Source organism: Geotrypetes seraphini, chromosome 12 (assembly GCF_902459505.1).
Source record: "Geotrypetes seraphini chromosome 12, aGeoSer1.1, whole genome shotgun sequence".
Lineage (NCBI taxonomy): Eukaryota > Metazoa > Chordata > Amphibia > Gymnophiona > Dermophiidae > Geotrypetes > Geotrypetes seraphini.
Window position 1 is genome coordinate 42,334,799 of NC_047095.1, and position 22,617 is coordinate 42,357,415.

The window sequence follows — 22,617 nt, forward strand, 5'->3', positions numbered from 1 at the left end:
AACACAAACATATCTATTGTGGTTTCTGGATGGTTGGATTTTTTTTCTTTCTCTTAGATTATATACTGTGGCTATGTGATGTATATGATGTGACTGAAACACTATCCTGGACAGATAACTCTGAAACTGTAGAACAGGAGAATGGTGATCTCGAAGGTGGATAGTTTCCAGAATCCTTTAGGTTGATAGAGTCCCCTAAACAAAAATGTCAATGCTGCTGTTTTATTATTGATACTTTTTATGCTTATTTAGTATTGCTCATTGTATTCACTTCAACTCAGTACTGCCCAAAAAAGGAATATTTGCTTGTTTCAACTCTTTCTTCATAACAAATGTATCAAAATGACAGTAACATGCAGTAATAATAATTCCTCAAGGTAGTCTTTAGAAATATGATGAAATCGACATGTACCAACTTGAAGATCTTGCCTGTTCAAACGTGTTTCTTTTGTCATCTTCATCAAAGCACTTCTCATGATGATGTTTCGTCGGGACACCAGGGCTTGCATTTCTTTGTTGCAGTGTTTGCATTTTGCATGCCTGCCTGCTTCATCCATAGGTAGAGGGACTTCATTAACATATTCCCAAACTGGGTCTCTTACTGCCTATTATAGAAATTTATCCTTCAAGGAGAGGCTATATACACAAAGGTCCCAGGCTTATAGAGTATTCTGCTCAAAAGGTTTCACATTCATTTTTACTACTTGCTCCTCCCTCTTGGCTCCTTATGCAGATAATATGGTAAGGGGTTAATTCTGTGTACTGATTTGTAAAGGAACAATGGGACTAAGTAAGGTCTTTTTTTAACTCTGTATATTATATAACATTTTTGCTGTGAAGAAGCAGTATGTTATCTCTGTAGACATGTTCACAGTTTTGAGAAATTCAAATCCATGCATTGTGATAATATCTTCTAGAAAGAAAAATTACCTGTGACATTATGAATGGATTAATGGAATTCATTTGCTAAAAAATGTAAACAATGTACAGCCTCATGCTACATAATTAAAAACTAATCCTTATTTTATGATGAATAACTTTTGGACTATAACATATCTTTAGAATTATTTTCATCAAAAAAGCATTTTATTAAAAAAAAAATCCAGCTTAAATCTAATTTTTTAAATCATTGATTTTATCTTCCCTGCTATATATTCTCAAAACTCCTTGTTTCTCCTTTACCTGGGACCTCAGCTAATAAAGTGACCAATCTATCAGAATTATTAGAACTTTCATATAGTTTAAATATTCAATTGGACATTTTAATTGAGTTATCTCAAACAAAACTTTGATTCTATTTTTGATAATATGATGTGATTTGATCTTGCAGGATTTTTTTTTTTTTTGCATAGACAACATTCTCCTACCTGGCTCCAGTGATAATAGCCACAGTGGACTCAGGCCCACCCAGTAGCAACACACATCTTATGTAACTTGTGAGGATCCCCAAACCCTGCCAGCCCAAATTCCCAACCTCCCGCATTATCTTAAAGCTTGGATCTTTTCTGATGTTGTGGGACCAGCGTAATCAAACATTTCAGGAGAGATAGAGACTAAATTGCCTAAGGGGTGGAGTTCTGCCCACCCTCCTTGGGCACAGGGCCACCTAAAATTGAGTGTCTATGTCCCTGCCTGCCTCATAAGTTGTAACTTAGAATTGTATGTTTTTTCTTTTAACCTGACTTTTTTCAAACCAAATACTAATGGCTGTTTTAAAAATCCTGTCAGTGAATATGAGGCAGCAACACTATTTTTGCATTTTTAATACATAACTAATACTGTATAGAGATTTTTTTTTTCATGTCTAAACTTGAGATAATTATTCATAGAGTAATTGGGAAAAAAATAACAGTTGTTAATGTCTAGGAAAGATGGTAAGCAGAGTGCACTTACTGTTGTGGTTTTATTTTTTTTTTTCTTTCCCATAGTTGTGGCAATGTGAATTGGGCCAGGAGATCAGAGTGCAATATGTGTAATACTCCAAAATATGCTAAATTGGAGGAAAGAACAGGTAAGGAACCTTGTAAATGTAGCATATTTATTTTATTCTGTGTGTGTATGACTTAATTACTACTTGGATTTTTTTTTTTTTTTTAATTTCTCTTATTATTTTATTATAAATCAATCTTGTGCTAAATAGCAGAAAGTGCAGTATAAAAACGGTATTGTTTACAATAGTACATAAGTACATAAGTAGTCGCCTCCGCCGGGGCAGACCAGAGGTCCATCCAGCCCAGCGGTCCGCTCACGCGGCGGCCCATCAGGCATATTGCCTGGTCAGCGGTCCCTGACTAATTTTATTGCCTACCTCTACACTTATCTCTAAACCTTCCACTGCTCTTATCTGTACCCCTCAATCCCTTTGTCTTCCAGGAACCTATCCAGGTCATCCTTGAAACCCTGTACTGTGCTATTTCTTATCACGGCCTCCGGAAGGGTGTTCCATGTGTCCACCACCCTCTGTGTGAAAAAGTACTTCCTTGCGTTTGTTTTAAACCTGTCCCCCTTCAATTTCATCGAGTGACCCCTTGTTCTTGTGGTTTCTTTCAAATTGAAAAATCTGTCTTTGTCAACCTTTTCGATGCCCCTCAGGATCTTGAAGGTCTCTATCATATCTCCTCTGAGTCTCCGCTTTTCCAGGGAGAACAGCCCCAGCTTCTTCAGTCTGTCAGTGTATGTAAGGTTTTCCATACCCTTAATCAGTTTAGTTGCTCTTCTCTGGACTCCCTCAAGCATTGCCATGTCCTTTTTGAGGTACGGTGACCAGTACTGTACACAGTATTCCAGATGCGGGCGCACCATAGCCCGGTACAGTGGCAGGATGACTTCCTTCGTTCTGGTCGAGATACCCTTCTTAATGATACCTAACATTTGGTTTGCTTTCCTCGAGGCTGTGGCGCCTTGTGCCGACGCCTTCAATGTCGTGTCTACCATCACTCCCAAGTCTCTTTCCAGATTACTGACCCCTAGCATTGATCCCCCCATTTTGTAAGTGAACATCGGGTTCCTTCTCCCTATATGCATGACCTTGCATTTCCCTACATTGAAGCTCATTTGCCACTTTTTCGCCCATTCTTCCAATGTCGTAAGATCCCTTTGGAGATTCTCGCAGTCAACCGTGGTTTCAACCTTGCTGAATAGTTTGGTGTCATCTGCGAATTTGATGACCTCGCATTTTGTTCCCGCCTCCAGGTCGTCAATGAATATGTTAAACAGGAGCGGTCCCAGCACCGATCCTTGAGGAACCCCGCTCGTGACCCCTTGCCAGTCCGAGTAATGGCCCTTTACACCAACCCTCTGCTTCCTGTCTGCCAGCCAGTTTTTGATCCATCGGTGGACCTCCCCGCACACCCCATGATTCCATAGCTTCCTGAGCAACCGCTCATGTGGTACCTTATCAAAGGCTTTCTGGAAGTCTAGGTAAATTATGTCTATGGGTTCACCTTTGTCCACCTGGTTATTTACCCCCTCAAAGAAGTACAACAAGTTTGTGAGGCACGACCTACCCTTGCAGAACCCATGCTGGCTCGACCTTAGCTGTCCATTTTTTTCGATATGGTCACAGATGCTGTCCTTAATCAGTGCCTCCATCATCTTTCCCGGGACCGATGTGAGGCTTACCGGCCTATAGTTTCCCGGGTCGCCCCTCGAACCCTTTTTGAAGATGGGCGTGACATTAGCTATTTTCCAGTCCTCCGGGATCTCTCCAGTTTTTAGGGATAGGTTGCATATTTGCTGAAGTGTCTCTGCTATTTCATTCCTTAATTCCTTGAGCACCCTTGGGTGAATGCCGTCCGGACCTGGTGACTTGTCGCTCTTTAGCTTGTCTATCTGCCTAAGGACATCCTCCTGGCTCACCTCTAATTGGACCAGCCTGCTATCTTGATCTCCATTTTCTATTTCCTCTGGTTCCGGAATGTTGGATGTGTCCTCCCTCGTGAAGACCGACGTAAAGAAGTCATTTAACTTGTCAGCTATTTCTTTTTCCTCCCTCACTACTCCCTTTCTTTCCCCATCATCCAAGGGCCCCACCTCCTCCCTCGCTGGTTGCTTTCCCTTTACGTACCTGAAGAATGATTTGAAATTTTTTGCCTCTCCCGCTAGTCTCTCTTCATATTCCCTCTTTGCTCTCCTAACCACTCGGTGGCACTCCGATACTGAAGCTCGTGGTTCTAATACATATTATAAAATATCACAAAAATTATGACAAAAGGTAGTTTAAACCAGTGTTCTCAACCACCGGTCCATGGACTGGTGCTGGTCCGCAGAAATTTTTTGCCGGTCCACAGGGCTGGCATGTCCATAGGGCCCAAGACAGTGTTCTTCAGCCGCCGGTCCACAGTGCGATCAACACGGCATCTTCGGGCCGGCTCCCTGAGTGCTGCAGTGCACAAAGCTGTGGTAAAAGGCTCCTACGCATGTCCTGCGCCTGAACGGGAAGGCTTCCAGATGAGGCACAGGACGCACGCGAGGAGCCGCTCCCACAGCTTTGTGCAATGCAGCACTCAGGGAGCCAGCCCAAAGACGCTACGTTGATTGCACCGTGGACCGGCCTGAAGATAACACCATGGGGCAGGCCAGAAGGCACGGCATAGCATGGAGGGAGAGAGACAAAAGCGGTAGGGGGAATGCTTTTATTTTTTTTATTTAGTAATTGATTTACATCTGCTGTCTCTTCAGGAAGAAATGCATTTGTTTCTTTTCCTATGGGGTTGTACTGCTTGCAGTGTCTTGCATCTTAGGGTTTGTTTGTAAATATTTGTACTTTTAGTTTTTGGTCCTGCATTTGTATAGGGTTATCTGTTTTCTGGTAGGAGTGAATGTTGAAAAGCATACAGTGTGCTTTGTGTATTTTAATTTTGTGGTTAACCATTATGTGTTGTTAATACGATTATAGTGTGTGTATATATATATGAAAAATGAATGGGAAAAATGGTGTTACAATTAGTACTATTATGGGGTGTGGTCTGGGGCAGAGATTGGGTGGAGAAGGGCACAACTTAGCCCTGTGTTTGTCAACTGCCGGTCCGCGGACTGGTACCGGTCCACAAAATAATTATTTTATTTCTGCTGGTCCGTAGGTTTCAAAAGGTTGAAGAACACTGGCTTAAACTAGAAATTCTTTGTATTTTCTTCAAGCACTCTTGCTGGATGCTAACCTGCTTATGTCCTATGTTTTTAATTTTTAAAACAGCAAATATGCTTTTTGGGAAGTGTAAATTTAATATACTATACCATGTTATTCCTGTTTCTAGAATTTTCTCAAGTATACCTCATTGACTGTATTTATACTTATCCCCCCCCTTTTATTTTTTACAAAATCACAAAAGTGTTTTTGGCGCCGGCCAGCTCGCTAAATGCTCCACACTGCTCTAGGAACAGCACACCAGCCAGCGCTAAATTCGCCTTTGCAGTTTTGTAAAAGGGGGGCATGTTTGATCATTCCACTGTTGTGGTGGTAACAAAATTGTAAGTTTTATGCTACTTGGGTGAATCTCTTGCTACTATTTGGATTTCTGTCAGGTACTATGACCTGTTTCTAAGAGTGGCCAATCCAGAAAACTAGGTAGATGGACCACTGAAGTGAACCAGTACGTCTGTTTTTATGCTCTCTCCATAAAGGCGGTTAATAAATTAAATTGATTGACTATTTGAGATTTTAATATACAGGTAGTCCCCGGGTTAAAAACAAGTTCCGTTTTTTAAACCGTTCTTCTGTTATGTCCCTTCCAGATTCAGTACGCCAGGTGTTCAATCCTTTCCCGTAATCTGGGAGTTGTAGAAATCCAAACACTTTTCTGAGCACATGCTCCTCCCACCTTAGAGAATTAGAACCCCCTGCAGTTTCAATTTCTACAAGCAAGTTGTGCAGAAGTCTTTTAGATATGCTCTGCATCTTTTCTTTTCTTTCTTTTTTTTGCTTAAAGTTCTTCTCTTTGGGGGGTGGCTTAAGTGCCTTGAGACACAGTGGATCTGTGCAGCCAGCCTGCTTGTACCATCCTTCTCATACTCTGGGTCCATTCCTGAGAGTTTGCTTTCCCTCTTACCCAGTCAGGGATTTAAGCACTGCCTGTGGTCATCCTGAGTAAAAATTTCCCTCCAGGTTTCAGGGTGCAGGCTACATTTCCCGCCGTTGGTCACGTGGAGAGTTTCCATGGGGGCGGAGGTTACAGTCGACGTCCGACTGACTGGCAGTCCAAAGATCTTCAAGTTTGGTAATTTAGAGCAGTTTCTGAGGCACTAAATCATTTTTCTCCATTCAGTTTCAATGTAAAAGAGCTGGCAGGCAGGCAATTCACAGACTAAATACACCTCCATTATTTCCTATGGGAGCTTCAGGGGTGGTGTGTGGGACTCTGTAAAATGCATTTTTCAGAGTTTCTGAGGGTAAGGTTCAGGTCTCCCACCTCCCTAAATCACTCTTTTTTTATTTTTGGATTTTCTTTATTTTTGCCATTTTTGGTGCAAATAGATTGGTGGTGGCCATCTTGGATTTTTATCTATCTTTTTTTCAAAGTTTTATTTCTGCTTCAAAAACCCTCAATTTGATTAAAAATCATTTGGGATGCACTCCCCAGCTCTTAATCTATTGAATGCGTGCATTGATTGCGCCGGATCAGCGATCGTGTGCCACTGCGCAAGAGTAGTGGGCAGGACCTTCGCCTCCTTCAGATCCTCCAGGGCTCCAAGATAGAGATGGCAAATTACAGACCAGTGAGTCTCACATCGATAGTGAGCAAACTAATGGAAACCCTAATCAAACACCAATTGGATAGAATCATGGACGAGGAGAAACTACGGGATCCCCGCCAACATGGATTTACTAAGGGGAGATCCTGCCAATCCAACCTGATCACTTCTTTGACTGGGTGACGAGGAAGCTGGATGCTGGTGAGTCCCTGGACATTGTCTACCTAGATTTCAGCAAGGCATTTGATAGCGTACCACACCGCAGGTTGCTAAGCAAGATGAGTTCTTTAGGTTTGGGCGACACATTGACAAATTGGGTTGGGAACTGGCTTGGAGGTAGGCTTCAGAGGGTGATGGTGAATGGCACCCCCTCCGAAATGTCGGAGGTGATAAGTGGAGTGCCACAGGGCTCCGTCCTGGGCCCAATCTTGTTCAACATCTACATAAGAGACTTGACAGAAGGGCTCCGAGGAAGAATAACATTATTCGCCGATGATGCCAAGCTAAGCAATGTAGTGAACAAGAGCACAACAGACAACAATTCGATGGTAGATGATATGATGCATGATCTACTTCTACTGGAGCGCTGGTCTAGGTCCTGGCAACTCAGTTTCAATGCCAAAAAATGCAAAGTCATGCACCTGGGAAGCCGAAATCCATGCAACATTTACACCCTAAATGGCGAGATCTTGACAAAAACTGAAGCAGAAAGAGACTTAGGGGTGATTGTCAGGGATGACATGAAGTCTGCAAACCAAGTTGAGCAAGCTTCATCCAAAGCAAGGCAAATCATAGGTTGCATACGCAGGAGTTTCGTCAGCCGTAAACCTGAAGTCATTATGCCACTATATAGATCCATGGTGAGACCGCACCTGGAGTACTGTGTGCAATTTTGGAAGCCACATTACCGCAAGGATGTACTGAGACTGGAATCGGTCCAGAGAATGGCCACCAGGATGGTCTCGGGACTCAAGGAGCTCCCATACGAGGAGCGGTTAGGGAAGTTGCAGCTCTACACACTCGAGGAACGTAGAGAGAGGGGAGATATGATCGAGACTTTCAAGTACCTCACGGGTCGCATCGAAGTGGAAGAGGATATATTCTTTTTCAAGGGTCCCGCGGCAACAAGGGGACATCAGTGGAAAATCAGGGGCGGGAAACTGCACGGTGACACTAGGAAGTTCTTCTTCACCGAAAGGGTGGTTGATCGCTGGAATAGTCTTCCACTTCAGGTTATTGAGGCCAGAAGCGTGCCAGACTTTAAGGCCAAATGGGACAAACATGTGGGATCTATCTGCAAAGATAGATAGGGAGGGTCATTGGAGTGGGCAGACTTGATGGGCCGTGGCCCTTATCTGCCGTCTATTTCTATGTTTCTATGGGGAGCTAGCTTGGGTCAGTGATTTTGGAAAAGAAATCTCACCTAGAGGCCATTCTGTAGGTTGGCGCCAAGCGTTCCAAGTCTGAGGACTCCTTTTTCCATTTCCGGAATGATTTTTTCTTGTCTCCTATCGCTTTCTTCACCTCATTGTTTATCCATGCGGGATCTTTTGCTCGTTTTTTTTTGTTTTTGTTTTGTTTTTTTTTCAACCTTTTCTATATCTGGGGATGTACATATGTTGTGCTTCTTGCACTGTGCCCTTGAATAGAGACCAGGCTTGCTCTACGGTTTCTGTTTTTCTTGAGCTCTTTCTGAGTTTTTTCCTTACCATTGCTCTCATAGCATCTTATGACAGATGCCAGCCTGTCTGGTTGAGGTGATCACTGCAGGGACTGCTCTATTCAGGAGCAGTGGACTCCTCATCAGAGGTGTTAGAACATAAGAATTGCTGCTGCTGGGTCAGACCAGTGGTCCAACGTGCCCAGCAGTCCGCTCAACACGGCGGCCCTCTTTTCAAAGACCAGTGCCCTAACTGAGACTAGCCCTTCCTGTGTACGTTCTGTTTCAGCAGGAACTTGTCTAACTTTATCTTGAATCCCTGGAGGGTGTTTTCCCCTATGACAGACTCCGGAAGGGCATTCCAGTTTTCTACCACTCTCTGGGTAGTTGGTTGATCAATTGTCTGGCGCTTCAGGCGCTTCAGGCTGGAAGTGGTGTTACTCACTTCCAGCTCATTCTGGAAGGAAAAGAGTGTGAGTGTTCTCAGATGCCACAGGGATGGTATGTGTTGTTCATCAAGGAGGCACAAGAAGCGCCTCTTTGGGCCTGGAGGCTTGCATGCTGTTTCCCTGAGCAGAGTTACGTCCTGTCTCTCGACAGCGCACATGCCTGGAGTCAACAGTGTACAGACAGACTTCCTCAGTCAACAAGTCCTGGATCCAGAAGAATGGTCCCTCTCACGGAAAGTGTTTCCATCTGATCATACTATGCTGGGATCAGCCCCAATGGCTTTGATGCTACAGCAGAGAACGCGAAGGTCAGGTGCTGCTTCAGTTGAAGAATAGAGCATGGAAGCTTAGGACTAGATGCCTTGATTCAGCCGTGGCCAGCTCACGAGCTCCTTTGTGTGTTCCCTCCGTGACTTCTGGTTGGTCAGGTCATCCGCCAGATAGCGACACATCCTAACTTTGTGATTCTAGTTGCTCCGGACTGGCCTCATCCGTGGTTTGCGGATCTTGTCCGTCTTCAGCGGGACAGGAAGCTCAAACTAATGCTGCCTGATTTCCGATTTGAATCAATTCACCGATTCACTTCGGGTGAATCGATTCAAATAGATTTAAAAACAAAAAAATCAACCTCCCGATTCGGTGACTGACCCTCGCCCCCTAAAGCAGGAGCAGCAGTGCTGCATCTTGCTGGCCGGCTCCTGCTTTAGAGGGATAGGATAGTGTCCGGCTTCCTCCTGGCCTTCCGCTCTTCCATTTACCTAATTCCAGCAGTGGAGCAGCCTGCAGAGAGGATCACCGGTGCTTTAGCGATCCTTGCAGGCTGCCATCGGCCTCCGAAACTGTTGTTTCCTCTGCCGCGATCCTGCCTCTGACATCAGAGGAGGGGCAGGACCGCAGCAGAGGGAAGACAGCTCCGGAGGCCGATGGCAGCCTGCAAGGATCGCTAGCACCAGCGATCCTCTCTGCAGGCTGCTCCGCTGCTGGAATTAAGTAAAAGTAAGACTGGGAGGCCAAGGGGGAATGTGCAGGCCTTCTGGGGACAGGTGGAGGCCTTCAGGTGGAGGGGGCCTTGATGTAGAAGTACACAGAGGGAGGGAGGGAAGGAGGGGATTAAAGAGGCGTGCATATGCCAGACTTGGGGAGGGAAGAAATAATGGGTCTGATGATGGTGGACAATGGTATTGGAAGGAACAGAAAGGGAGAGATGTTCCTTCAGCACCCTAGAATGTACACCATCTGGCCCCTTCGCTTTGTCTACCTTTATTTTAGCTAGCTCCTCACAATCACAACCCTCTGAAAATCCTATTCACATTTGTCTTTTGCGGTGAACACAGAACAGAAATATCTGTTAAGCAATTCAGCCTTTTCTTTATCAGCTTCTACATATTCCTCACCTTCACCTTTGAGTCTCACAATGCCACTTTTGCACTTCTTCTTTTCACTAATATATCTAAAAAAGTCTTGTCTCATCGTTTTACTGCGACAGCTATTTTTTTTCTTCCATTTGCATCTTTGCTTTCCTGACTACAAGACTAGCCTCTTAAGTTTTCCAGATATTTTTGCTTGTCTTCTCTTTCTGCAATCTTTTGTAGTTTATGAAAGCTAACCTCTTATTCCTTAACCTTCTCAGCTACTACTTTTAGAACCAAAGTGGTCTTCTTTTCTTCTTACTTTTACTTACTTTCCTCACAAAAAGGTTTGTTGCCCTTACAATCACTCCTTTCAGTTTTGTCCACCGCATTTCCACTCCTTCCAGACGTTCCCATCCAGACAATAATTCCTTGACGTAAACCCCCATCCGTACAAAATTAGATTTTTTTAAAGTCTAGAAGCTTTGCTTTTAAATGAGCCCTCTCTATACCCATTTTAATATTAAACTGTACCATGCAGTGATCACAGTAACATCAGAAACACTTTCCCCATTTGTAAGCACTAAGAACTAGATTCACTAAGCATACCAATCAGTTTGCGACCCAATTTTACTCCGGCCCGATTCACTTACCTCTCTGCCGATCCGATTCAGATCTGCGCATGCAAATGAGGGGAATGGCATGCATAGTAGGCAGGGACCCGATTCACTAATGAAATCTTGCAAACGGACTGGGCTGGCCAATCAACCCAAGAAGCGACTGCTGGGGACCAGTCGCAAGCGTCTTTTCTGACTCTCCAGCTCCAATGCCGACCTGCTCTCTGTTGCCTCCAACAATATCTCTCTGCCCCGAATATCTCCTGCCTGCTGCCCCAGGCTCTCCTGTCCTTCCCCGTACTGCGAGCCTGTGGTTTTAACCCGTGGGTTTAAAGCAGATTAAAACCACGGTCGGAGGGGGGCGTTCCTCCTGTCGCCCTCATTTAAATGTTTTTGTTTTGGAAATTTGTCGGGCCTGCAGGTATCGGCCATGGATCAGCAATTGAGGTTAGTGAATCTAGCCCTAAGTCCAGTATGACCCCATCCCGTGTGGGTTCCATTACCAACTGCTTGTAGAGAATCCAGAATCTACCTACTACTCAATTATTTTCAGTCCTAAATATATTTAGGATCTCAAACAAGTCCTGAGCCTTTGCACTTGCAGTTATTTTTTTTACAAAAAAGTTCTTCCACAATGGCATTTCCATCTACAGAACGTACATAAATTAAATGTGCATCCTTATTATCTGTGGTCTCATCTAACTGCAAGCCAAATTCTCTTCTTTTAGTTTTTCAATCAATTGGTCATTGAGGTCTTCTGATATATGTTGAATTCTCCGACTGATAGTATTATTAGGTAAAGGTACATTTGAAAGTACTTTCCCCGCAAATTTGCCAATTATAATGTTCACCATATCTATACCAGAAGGTAGAAACAGTTGTTCCGCAATGGTTTGTGGGTTTTTACACTTAGCAACTCTATATGGAACCTTGTATGAGGCTAGCAGAGCATTGTTTGGTATTGACAAATGCCGAGAAAATGTACCTTGCTGTCCTTTTAATTCTTTTAATTTTCTGGTAAAGAAGTCTCAAGTTTTATTAATCGAGTGTGAATGATTAGTTTCTGAATGATGCTTCAGTTTACTTGGAAGCATATATTCTGGCGCCAAAATTTTCAAACATACTACACAATGCGGTCTTCTCCATTAAACATTTGTGGACATGAAGCCAAAGTCCAAATAACTATCATCATATTTACAATATTTTCTCTCTTTTGCCCACTCTACTTGTTTGTGGCGCATTCTCTTCATTTTGTGCTGTCGTATGCTTATTAAAATTCAATAAAAATTTGTCCGTTCTTATGGTTCTGAAACAACAAATTAAAAAAATTATGTTGATCAGAACTTGACACTTACACAAAAAGACGCTTACTCAATAATAATAATACAGTGGAACTTTGGTTTACGAACATAATTCGTTCCAGAAGCATGCTCGTAAACCAAAATACTCGTATATCAAAGCAAGTTTGCCCATAGGAAATAATGGAAACTCGCTTGATACGTTCCCCCCCCCCCTCCCGCGTGCAAACCGGATTCTCGGAGTTCTCGGCGAGAGGGAGAATTAGAAGGCCTTGAGCATATGCAGATGCATGCTCAAGGCCCAGTAGAGGCAGGAAGTTCTTCAAGCGACACCGGCATGTCCTGTGGGCTGCGTGCCGGTGCCAGATGGGGGTAAGTTTCAAGTTGTTCGGGTGGGGGGTGCCAGTTCAAGCGTGGGGGGAGCGATGCCGGTTCTTGGGGAGGGGGGGTGCTCACAAATTGAGTCAACACTCGGTTTGCGAGACAAGTTTTGCAAGAATATTTTGCTCGTTTTGCAAAATACTCGCAAACCGGGTTATTCACAAACCAAGGTTTGACTGTATTTAGTAAAATACTTACATTGGTTTTATTATTTTACCAGTAAAGTTTGATAAATGCGAGTATAACAGCTGAGTTTGCACTAACAATCCACTAATTACTTACATTCAAATAGAAATCACTAGTCATACGCATAGTGTCTCTCCCACAGTGATTACATTCACGTGATAACAGAAAACAAACTGTTTTACTGGCCATAAACATCAAAACTTCAAAACGGCAATAAAACTTATTCATAAAGCAAAAAAATATGATCACGTCACACTGGCTTCCTATTTCCCACCGAATTAACTTTAAGATTCTATTTTTAGTATTTAAAGTACTAATCTTTAATGAACCACAATTTATGTCAAGAATGATTGTTCCATACAATGCCCCACGCTCTCTACGATCATCTTCTTCAAACTTACTAACAATTCCCTCTTTGAAAATCGTTGGCACAAGAAGAAATGATATGTTTTCTGTTATGGCCCCTAAATTGTGGAATTCTTTGCCAAATTATATTAGAAATGAAAAAGATCTTTCATCTTTTAAAAAATTATTAAAATTCGGGCATTAAATATTTAGGATTAACATTTGATAGAGATTTGAGATCTACTACACAAATAATTTCCTCTAAACTCCTCGCCTAGATCAAATCCACTCTCTTGATGTGGTCTCCTCTTCACTTATCTTGGTGGGGCAGGTTAGATACTATTAAAATGATGGTAGTCCCCAAAATTACATATATATGTAATATGTTTCCCATCTTGTTTCCACCATCCTTCTACAAACAGATGGAATCCATATTATCTCATTTCCTTTGGAATAATAAACCTCATAGAATTTCCATTCAAAAGTTGAAAACTCCATTTTGCTCAGGAGGCGTCAATTTCCCCGATCTCCTATATTATCATAAAGCATTTCTCCTCCGTCAGGGAGCTGAATGGATTTCCTCCTCTTTTTCTCTAGATATACCCAATTGGTTACGATTAGAATCTTCTCTTATATCCCCCTTTCCCTTCTTGAGATTAATTGGTACATCTAACCATCCCCGACTGACTACAAACCCCATATTGCGGGCCACATATAAAGTTCTCACTGACTTTGATCAACTATTAGAAATTCCATGGAATAAATCTGTCTTTTGTCCCATATGGTTTAATAAACTCATCAAAATTGACGGTCAACCCGTCTCATGGCCTTTTTGGTACAATCAGGGCATCTGGGACATAGGATCCATTTGTCACAAAAATGGGACCTTTCTTACTTTTAGTGAACTGATGTTTGATTTTGCAATAAATGAGAAAAACTTCTTCCGATGGCTGCAATTAAAATCTTCTGTGAAAAAAGCTGGACTCAGCTCAGTAGCGCTTATACCTATCCCTACTCTGCTCACTCTTTCCAAACAATATTTAGCATTAGGTCACACAGCCTCTCATTTCTATAAACACCTAAAATCTCTTACGCCATCTTCATTGTCCTTCTTGCGTTCCTCATGGGAATTCGATCTAAATTCATCAATTTCCGATGAAGCATGGACATACATATTTAAATCAACCTTTCACACCTCACGCTCCGCCTCTATTCTACAACAATCATTTTTTCTTCTTCATAGAGCAACCTGGACCCCTACGAAATCCCATCGTATTAACCCATCTTTCTCTAAGAATTGCTGGTCCTGCAAGTTATCTGAAGGCACTCTGAAACACCTCCTCTTTTCCTGTCCCCATGTCAGCTCTTTCTGGTCTTCTGTATGGGATACGATTTGTTCTATATTTCATATAGATATTCCCTTGACATACCAAATGCTTCTACTGAAGTCTTTCTCAATTAATGACATACTGCCCGAATCTGCTCACTTTCTTTTCAACCTTTTGGTTTCCTTAGCTCTTAAAGTTCTCCTATCCTCATGGAAAGACTTATCTAAAGTTTCGTATAACCAATGGTGGAATTTGGTTTGCTACACCTACCGAACTGAAACATATTTAGCTAAAGCTTCCAACAGGTTCCTTCACTCCCAATCCAAATGGAACTTGTTAAAATTTTACCTATACCCAGCTCAATCCTGATATCCTTGCTTTCATACTGTATATTATATTGTTTTTCATTTAATTTCTTTTCTCTTTAACTCAATTTATAGATATTGTACTATAAATATTGTTTCATAAATACTGATTTTTTTTTTTTTTTTTTTTGTTTAGATCATATTGCCGTTTGGCGCTTTTGTTAATTTAATTTATTTTGATTCATGCTTGTTAGTATTCTGGATATTGACGCTGGTCATAAGGTATACTTTTAGGCTGTTTGGATATTATTCATTGCAAGAATGACTTTTAGCCTCATTGTAATGTACTTGTTCATTTATTGATTGTACCTTATATATATCATGACTCGTCATATATATCCATGTTTTGTATCTTGAAAATTCTAATAAATAAACCTTGCCTAAAAAAAAAAATAAAAAAAAATTATTAAAAACTTTTTTGTTTCAAGACGCTTTTGATGTGTAATACGGCCTATCTTGGACCCCTTACATTTTGGTACGAATATCAAACTCATTAACCCCCTTCCCTCCCTATTGTTTTTTTCCTTTTATGTAATTTCCAATAGAGAATGAAGTTGTAACTTTTCCCTCCTTTCTTTCTTCAATCATGTCTGTCTCTAATTTGATTGCTAAAATGTTAATTGATTTATTTAGTTTGTATGGTGTTTAGTTTGTCCAATTGTATGTGAGACCACTATCTAGTGGCTTTTTAAATTGTACATCGCTTAGAAAATTTGTATAAGCGATTCATCAAATGGTAATAAAACTTGAAAACAGTAACTAACAAATAACATGAAGATTCAGTTGTATTTTTATTTCTATATACTTTTAATTTTTTTAAGGTTGTAAAAGATGTGTAATATAAGAATAATCTATGGCTCCCCTGTATGTCAGTCTCGGCTCCCCAGGGAGCCATGGCTCATAGTTTGGGAACCAATGGTATAGTCATATGAAAATCATAGCCTTACTGAGTCAGACCAATGGTCCATCTAGCCCAGTATCCTGTCTTTATGGTGGCCAGTCCAAGTCATAAACCCAATTAGTAGCTTCACCCATGTCTGTCTAAATAGCAGACTATAGACTTTTCCTCCAGGAACTTGTCCAGACCTTTTTTAAAATCAGCTACATTAACCGCTTTTACCACATCCTCTGGCAATGCATTCTGGGTCTTTACTATTCTCTGAGTAAAAAATACTTTCTCCTATTGGTTTTAAAAGCATCTCCCTGTAACATCAAGTCTCCCCTAGTCTTTGTTAAATCAGTGCCAGAAGTTGTAAGCTCTTAATGGAAGCATCGATGCATCAGAGGAAAGGCCCTGCTGTGGCTGGCTGTGAGCATCCTGTTTTGAGGCTGCCTCCTGCTGACCAGCTGTGCTTCGGGAAAGGGAGGGAGGGAGCGAACGAGAGGGTTCACAACTCAAGACCACCACCAGCTTCTACCTCTTCAGGGCTTGAGGGAGTGAGGAAGGCTTTGCGGCTCAGGACCGTAGCCGCACTGGTGCTTCAGAGTGGGAGGAAGGGAGAGAGAGAACAAAGATCTCAAACATAGCATTCTCAATCAACCGGGAAAACAGTTATCCAGCACCCACCAATCCCTAGCTGATATTCTACTGTATTTCGATGTTTGAGAGATTTGTAGATGGATGGTTTATATGTTATAAATCTAAGGATTTTTTTTCTTGCAGGTTATGGAGGAGGATTTAATGAGAGGGAAAACGTTGAATATATAGAACGTGAAGAATCTGATGGAGAATATGATGAGGTAATAATTTGCTTTGCTGAATTTCTTAAAAAGAAAAAGGCAGATAGTGTAGTATAGTGATTAAAACATTGAACCCAGTTTTATTTCTGCATATTCTACTTGGTTGGTCTGTAATTTTGGCAGCTTTTTGGAGCTGGACTCCAGTCTTGGTGATTATTTTGTGCAGCTTTGTTTATATGATTGGAACTGCATTTGTTAAATTTTAGGTCCCTACACCTGAAGAAAGAAGTTAGCTCTTACGTTGTAGTAGAGCACATTATTTTATGTCCCTCTGGAATGTTTTTATTGTTGTGGCATGCAGTTTTCACATCATATTGTTCTTGTGTTATCTTATGTCTTCTTCTCTAATTATAACAGATTCATTAATCAAAGTATGTAATCTGCCTTGATATAATTGTGATAATGTGGTCTATCAAAGTTAAATATAAACACACATAGGGCGTCAAAACATCTTCTGGCAATAAATTTAGCTATCCAAAAGCAAGGCTGAAGTTGCATAAAGATATTTACATACAAACTAAAAATTCTCAAAGATGTTTTCAAGTTCCACACCTATACAGCCAGAACAATGGATCACAAATTAGAAATAGAAATCCAAATGAAAAAAATTCAACTGAGAACCTCAAGAAGTCAAATTTGGCATGTAATGCAACGCTTTAGAAAAAGAAAAAAAACCTTGCAGAAATGCATTTTCTCTTGTACTGAACACCATACAAAGACATCCACAAAGTATATTTCCCTAATGTGGAACACAACGTCATAAAGCTATATGAATTATTCTTCTCAGTTTATGCCACTTTATACTTGTTCACATTAAATTTCACCTGCAAAATACTATTTTTCCATCATTCTGAAGATTGTACTCTGTAGTATTATAGAATTGGAGATCTTGCTCACTTTTCTTCCTTATTTATTGTCTGTCCCTAATGTCTCCAAATAGGTTTGTTTACGGCATACTGTGATAGTAATGAATCTCACTCCTAAGCCAGAGTATGTGGCATATGTTCTCTGTCTCAGATTTTATCGCCAAAGCTTGCTATAGTACTTACATTGTACCAAAGAGAGCCTTCCTGTGGCGTTCTTAAGATGTAACATAGAAACAGAGAAATAAAAATATAGAAACGTGATGCCAGATAAAGGCCATATGACCCATCTAATCTGCCCATCCTCACTAACCATTATCTCTTTCTCTCTCTGAGAGATCCCACGTGCCTATCCCACGCCTTCTTGAATTCAGACATTCTCTGTCTTCACCACTTCTTCTGGGAGACTGTTCCGCGCATCTAGCACCCTTTCTGTAAAAAAGTATTTCCTTAGATTACTCTGGAGCCTGTCGCCTCTCAACGTCATTCTATGTCCTCCCATTCCAGTGCTTCCTTTCATTTGAAAGAGGCTCTACACATGCGCATTTATGCCGCATAGGTATTTAAACGTCTCAATCATATCTCCCCTATCCCACCTTTCCTCTATACATATTGAGATCTTTGTTTGTCCTCATACGCCTTATGAAAAAGACCACGCTCCATTTTAATAGCCTTCCTCTTGACTGACTCCATCCTTTTTATATCTTTTTAAAAATGCTGTCTCCAGAATTGTACACAGTATTCTAACTGAGGGCTCATCAGAGTCTTATACAGGAGCATCAATACCTCTGGAGCAGGTGTCCTTGATGGATCTCGCTATCAAGACTGTATTCTGTGTAACTGTCCCGTCGGTTCGCAAGGGCAGGCCTCGCTCTAAGGCTACCATTTCGAGTGGCCATTTCTGCAGCTTATGTAGCGGCAGGAAAGAAGCTGCCCCTCGGGGGGCGGGCTCATTCTACTAGAAGGGTTTCTTCCTCCTGGGCCGAGTCATCGGCAGAGTCTCCAGATGAGATTTGTAGGGCTGCTACATTGTCCTCCTTGCACACCTTCTTCAAGTTTTACAGGATTGATGTGGTGGCCAAGCAGGATGCTGCTTTTGGTGCCTCAGTGTTGTTAGCGATCTCATCAGTCCCACCCTTATGTTTTCGAGACTGTTCTGTTACATCCCACTGGTCCCGGAATAAAGGGGGATTGTATAAGAACAAAAGATTAGGTTCTTACCATTGCTATGTAATGTACTATGAATAACTATTTAACTGTAATGTACCATGAATATCTAATTTAACTGACTGTGAATGTGCTTTTGTAACCCTTTCTGAGCTCACAGGAGGATGGGATACTAATCTAAATAAATAATCTTCTTTCTTGTAAATCCTCTGTTTATTCTGGTAACCTGCCCTATGTATGTCTGATTCGCTGACTGCCTGCCTTGAAGTACTGGTAAGCTGGATTTAAGTTTCGGACCAGCCTTTCTAAGAGTGCCATCTGACTGGAACTAGCACTAAATTTGGGGGGTCTCTAGTTAAGTGTCCCCTTCTGACAGTGCAGTGCTGTTTTATCGTTCAGGTTTCTAATGTTTAATAACCTGTTTTCTCATTTTCATTGTTGCAGTTTTGCATATGTTAATATGAGCAGAATTGATTTATCTGGTGGGGAGTTCCCCATTCCCCTCTCTCTCTTATTAGTTATTTTCTGCAGATGATCCTGGCTACTTTAAGACTGACTGGTGTCCAAGGGGCAAGCTTCAGTTTATGCTATCAGAGGGAGGAGTTAAGATTTAAATCATCTGAAGCTTCCTACATGCCTGGCAGCAAGGGATGCATAACTCACTAGTCCCGGAATAAAGGGAGGGTTTACAAGAAAGAAGATTAGCAAAAGTAAGAACCTAATCTTTTGTTATTTCTAGGGTTGATCCACATACAATTCATTTTATAATTTATAAAATATAAACATTTTATTTCTTCTTGTTTTGTGCATTTGTGACTTGTTTTTCCTTGTTTGCTGATTTAATTCTTTTAACAGTATATTATTCTGCTGTGATTATTTAAAATTTATTGAATTAATTTGTTTTTTTATATCTTAAGTTTTCAAGGCTAATAAAAATTGCAGAACATTATACATAATTAATAATCAGTTTAAGCACTTATAATCAATCAATAACAATTCAAAAAGAATAACCCCCCCTTCCAATACATTCAATCAAGGAATAAAACAAAAGAAATGTCCCTCCCCACTCTCCTCCCACCATTCCTTAGATGTGTGTACAATCAACAAAAAATAAAAGATAAAAAACAATTATAACGAGGTAACAAAGTTGTCAACAGACTCCAAACTAATCTGAATAACTTATTATGCCCCTGCATGTCAGCGTTCATCTTCTCATACTTATAGCATAAGCATAAATTCGCCCACCAAAAAGTAAAACTAAGGCGGTCCCAATTCTTCCAATTACGAGTAACCATTTGCATAGCTTGAATTAATTTGTGAGCTTTCTCAATGCCACTTGGTGCTTTCCCATGTATTCAAATATCATTTTTTAAAAATTATCATATTGCTCCTGAGTCTACTTTTAGGCTTCTATATCTAAATCTTTTGGTTAAAAAAAATTCTTTTCCTCTGAAAAATGGTTGTCATACTATTTGAATTCAAGTATTTTCATGTCTTGAATTGTTCATGATGCTCAATATAATAAATATTTAACATTTTTGAAATGCGTCTTGTAATGGAATGGATTTATTCGTTTTATGTTTAGTTTGGTCGCAAAAAGAAAAAATACAGAGGAAAGCCAGTTGGTCCTAAGTCTATCCTAAAAGATGATGAAGATAAAGAATCAGATGGGGAAGAAGATCTTTCAAAATATAAACTAGATGAGGTAAGTAATCTTAATACTTCCTCAGTCATCAAGCATTATAACTAGTCACTATTTCAAAGTAACCAAGCTTAGTTTCATTTTATAGTCAATTCAAAATTACTCTAAGATATTAATCTGACAGAACAGATGAAAGCATAAGTAAATCAGATTGCGCTAATTACTGTGGCATTTGTAGCTCCCTCTTTTATAGAGAAATTGTGTTTTTTCTTGATATTACTGATGTTTTACTCAGCCAGGCACTCGTGAGTTTTTCATCACCATGCTTGACTTCTATCTCACTATTATTTATTTGTAAACTATTAATAATTCCCTCATTCTGTGGTGCTGGCTTCATATTCTGGGGCAAAACAATGCTTTGTGCAGGGTGAGTTATTTTTGAATGACACTGAGGCAGTTAAAGAGGTAGCACAATTGCATGTAACTTTTTATATAGATCTTGTACAGTAGACGGGGAAATGGACAATGGCAGAATCCTTCCTGGCCTGAACATCCAATTTGAAGTACATGACAAAGGAATGCAGAGTCAACCAAGCAGTCACTTTGCAGATAACCCCTGAAATGACTGTAATTCACTTCAACCCAGGAAGAAACTTGAGCCCCCATAGAATGTGCACAAAGGTCTTCAGTAATCTGAAGACCCATCAACACATGTTCGAAACCAATAGTCTTAATGTATATCCACCTGGACAAACCCTTTTCTGTCCTGATAACAAACTCCTATCTTTCCTTTAGAAAATGCTAAAGACCTACTTATTTGACATATTCTTCTGAATGTGATTATAATACACTGTGCTTGTAAAGTCTCTTGATTGTTATTAACTGTGTTGAACTGAGAGGTTACTGTGGTATATAAGTGAATTTGTTATGTTATGTTAACAACATTTGCCTTCAGGAAGCTCACTGAACTAGATGAGCATCTCAATCTGAAAACAGTCATCTCTACATAATTGAACTGAATTTAAATATCCAGTGAGGGTAGATTCTGGTTTCCCTTGTAGAATTAAATATAAATAAAACAAAGCAAAAAGAATAAAGGTAATACTTTTTTTATTAGACTAACTTAGTGCATTGTTTGATTAGCTTTTGAAGGTAACCCTTCAGATCAGACATAAGCAAATGTTGACAACTGCCAGTATATGTAAGTGAAACATCAAAGCATTTCAATTATAATCCCACAAGAGGGAGGGAGGGGTAGGTAATGTGAAAGGAAAAAAGGGGGACTGTGGGTGAGACAGGAGCAGGTGATAATAAGAAGACAGTCGTAAAAATTCATGGTTTGTAATATGATAGGAAGCCAAGATCCTTATTAAGTCCTGCTTGGTAGGTGTTGAAATTTTTTTTATCATTTTGATTTCAGAGGTCTTATGTTCCTGGATTGTTTTTAAATTTCCTTTTAGTATACTCACTATAAAATCATTGATACAGTGTTCCAGTTTCTTGAAGTGTTGATATCACAGTGGTGCTATCCTGATTGGCATTGCAGTTTTTAATATGATTTCTTGTACAACCCCACTCTATTCCTGAACCTTCAGGTAGTCCATCCCTTCTTGTGAGAATTCTTGTAGGAAGCGTCATTTACATGCATTTGCTCCTCCTCTCTTACCTCTAGGCTGTCTTTAATTCCTCAGTTGTTTTCCTACAAGCGAAACAGTAGGAGCTTGTCTTTTCTGCTCGTGTTTATTTTTCTTTAAATTCAGTCTTTTTTCTACTATTTTGTGAAGCTTATTTTTTGTTCTGCAGAGAATCCCCTGGAGGTACAGTTTTGGCTGTGGGAGAGCGTAGAAGGTCTGCTTCCAAGGGGTAGGCTGCTTTGCAATGCACCTACTGCATTAACAGTTATGGAGCTCAGGGACTGTTCCCTTGGGAGCATAGCTCACCCCAGGTTCATCCACTAGTGGGTTTGAGCGCAAACTGCATGGTTCTGTGGCAGTTTACCTCCAGGATCAGGACCAACTGCATTCCTTCCCCCATTAGTGTACACGGGTTACAGAAGGGTGTTGAGGTCTATGGCCAATGTGTAGGGCCAGAGAAGCAGTCAGAAGAAACAAGCAGTTCGGATTCCAGACTTCTTGAGGCAGAGGATCTCCCTGTAAGCTGTTATAGCTTCCATTCTGCAGCACACAGCGTGATATAGTGAGTAGCAGTTTGACAGCCTGACAGATTGATTGGAGGGAGGGTCCTTTAAAATTGATTTTGAGGGGTTTCCAGAGTAAGTGCTAGGTTCTTCCTCCTCAAAAATCCCCAAATTGCTATTTTTTTTTATTTTTCTGTGTAGCTTCCCTGGGCTGTTGTTGGTGCTAAAATCGTTGCCATGGTGGCCATCTTGGATTTCCCAATTTTGAAATTAAAAGCTTCTATCTGCCTCAAAACACCATGCTTTTGCTTAAAAACAGGTGGGATGGACTCCTCAGGTCACAATACTTTGGATTCATGCCCCAGTGAGGAAGTCAGAAAAGCCAGCAAAAGTCAGAGCA

At 40.8% G+C, this 22,617-nt stretch overlaps 1 protein-coding gene across 5 annotated transcripts in view; it reads left to right on the plus strand.

Annotated features, from left to right (window-relative positions):
* ZRANB2 (zinc finger RANBP2-type containing 2) overlaps window positions 1-22,617 on the plus strand; it is a 90,464-nt gene that overhangs the window by 38,030 nt on the left and 29,817 nt on the right. For all 5 annotated transcript variants that reach the window (XM_033917124.1, XM_033917121.1, XM_033917120.1 and 2 more), the window contains 3 exons: window positions 1,929-2,011; window positions 16,332-16,408; window positions 20,024-20,143. In XM_033917124.1, coding sequence (XP_033773015.1) covers window positions 1,929-2,011; window positions 16,332-16,408; window positions 20,024-20,143 — 280 coding nt within the window. The remainder of the gene's footprint in view (window positions 1-1,928; window positions 2,012-16,331; window positions 16,409-20,023; window positions 20,144-22,617) is intronic.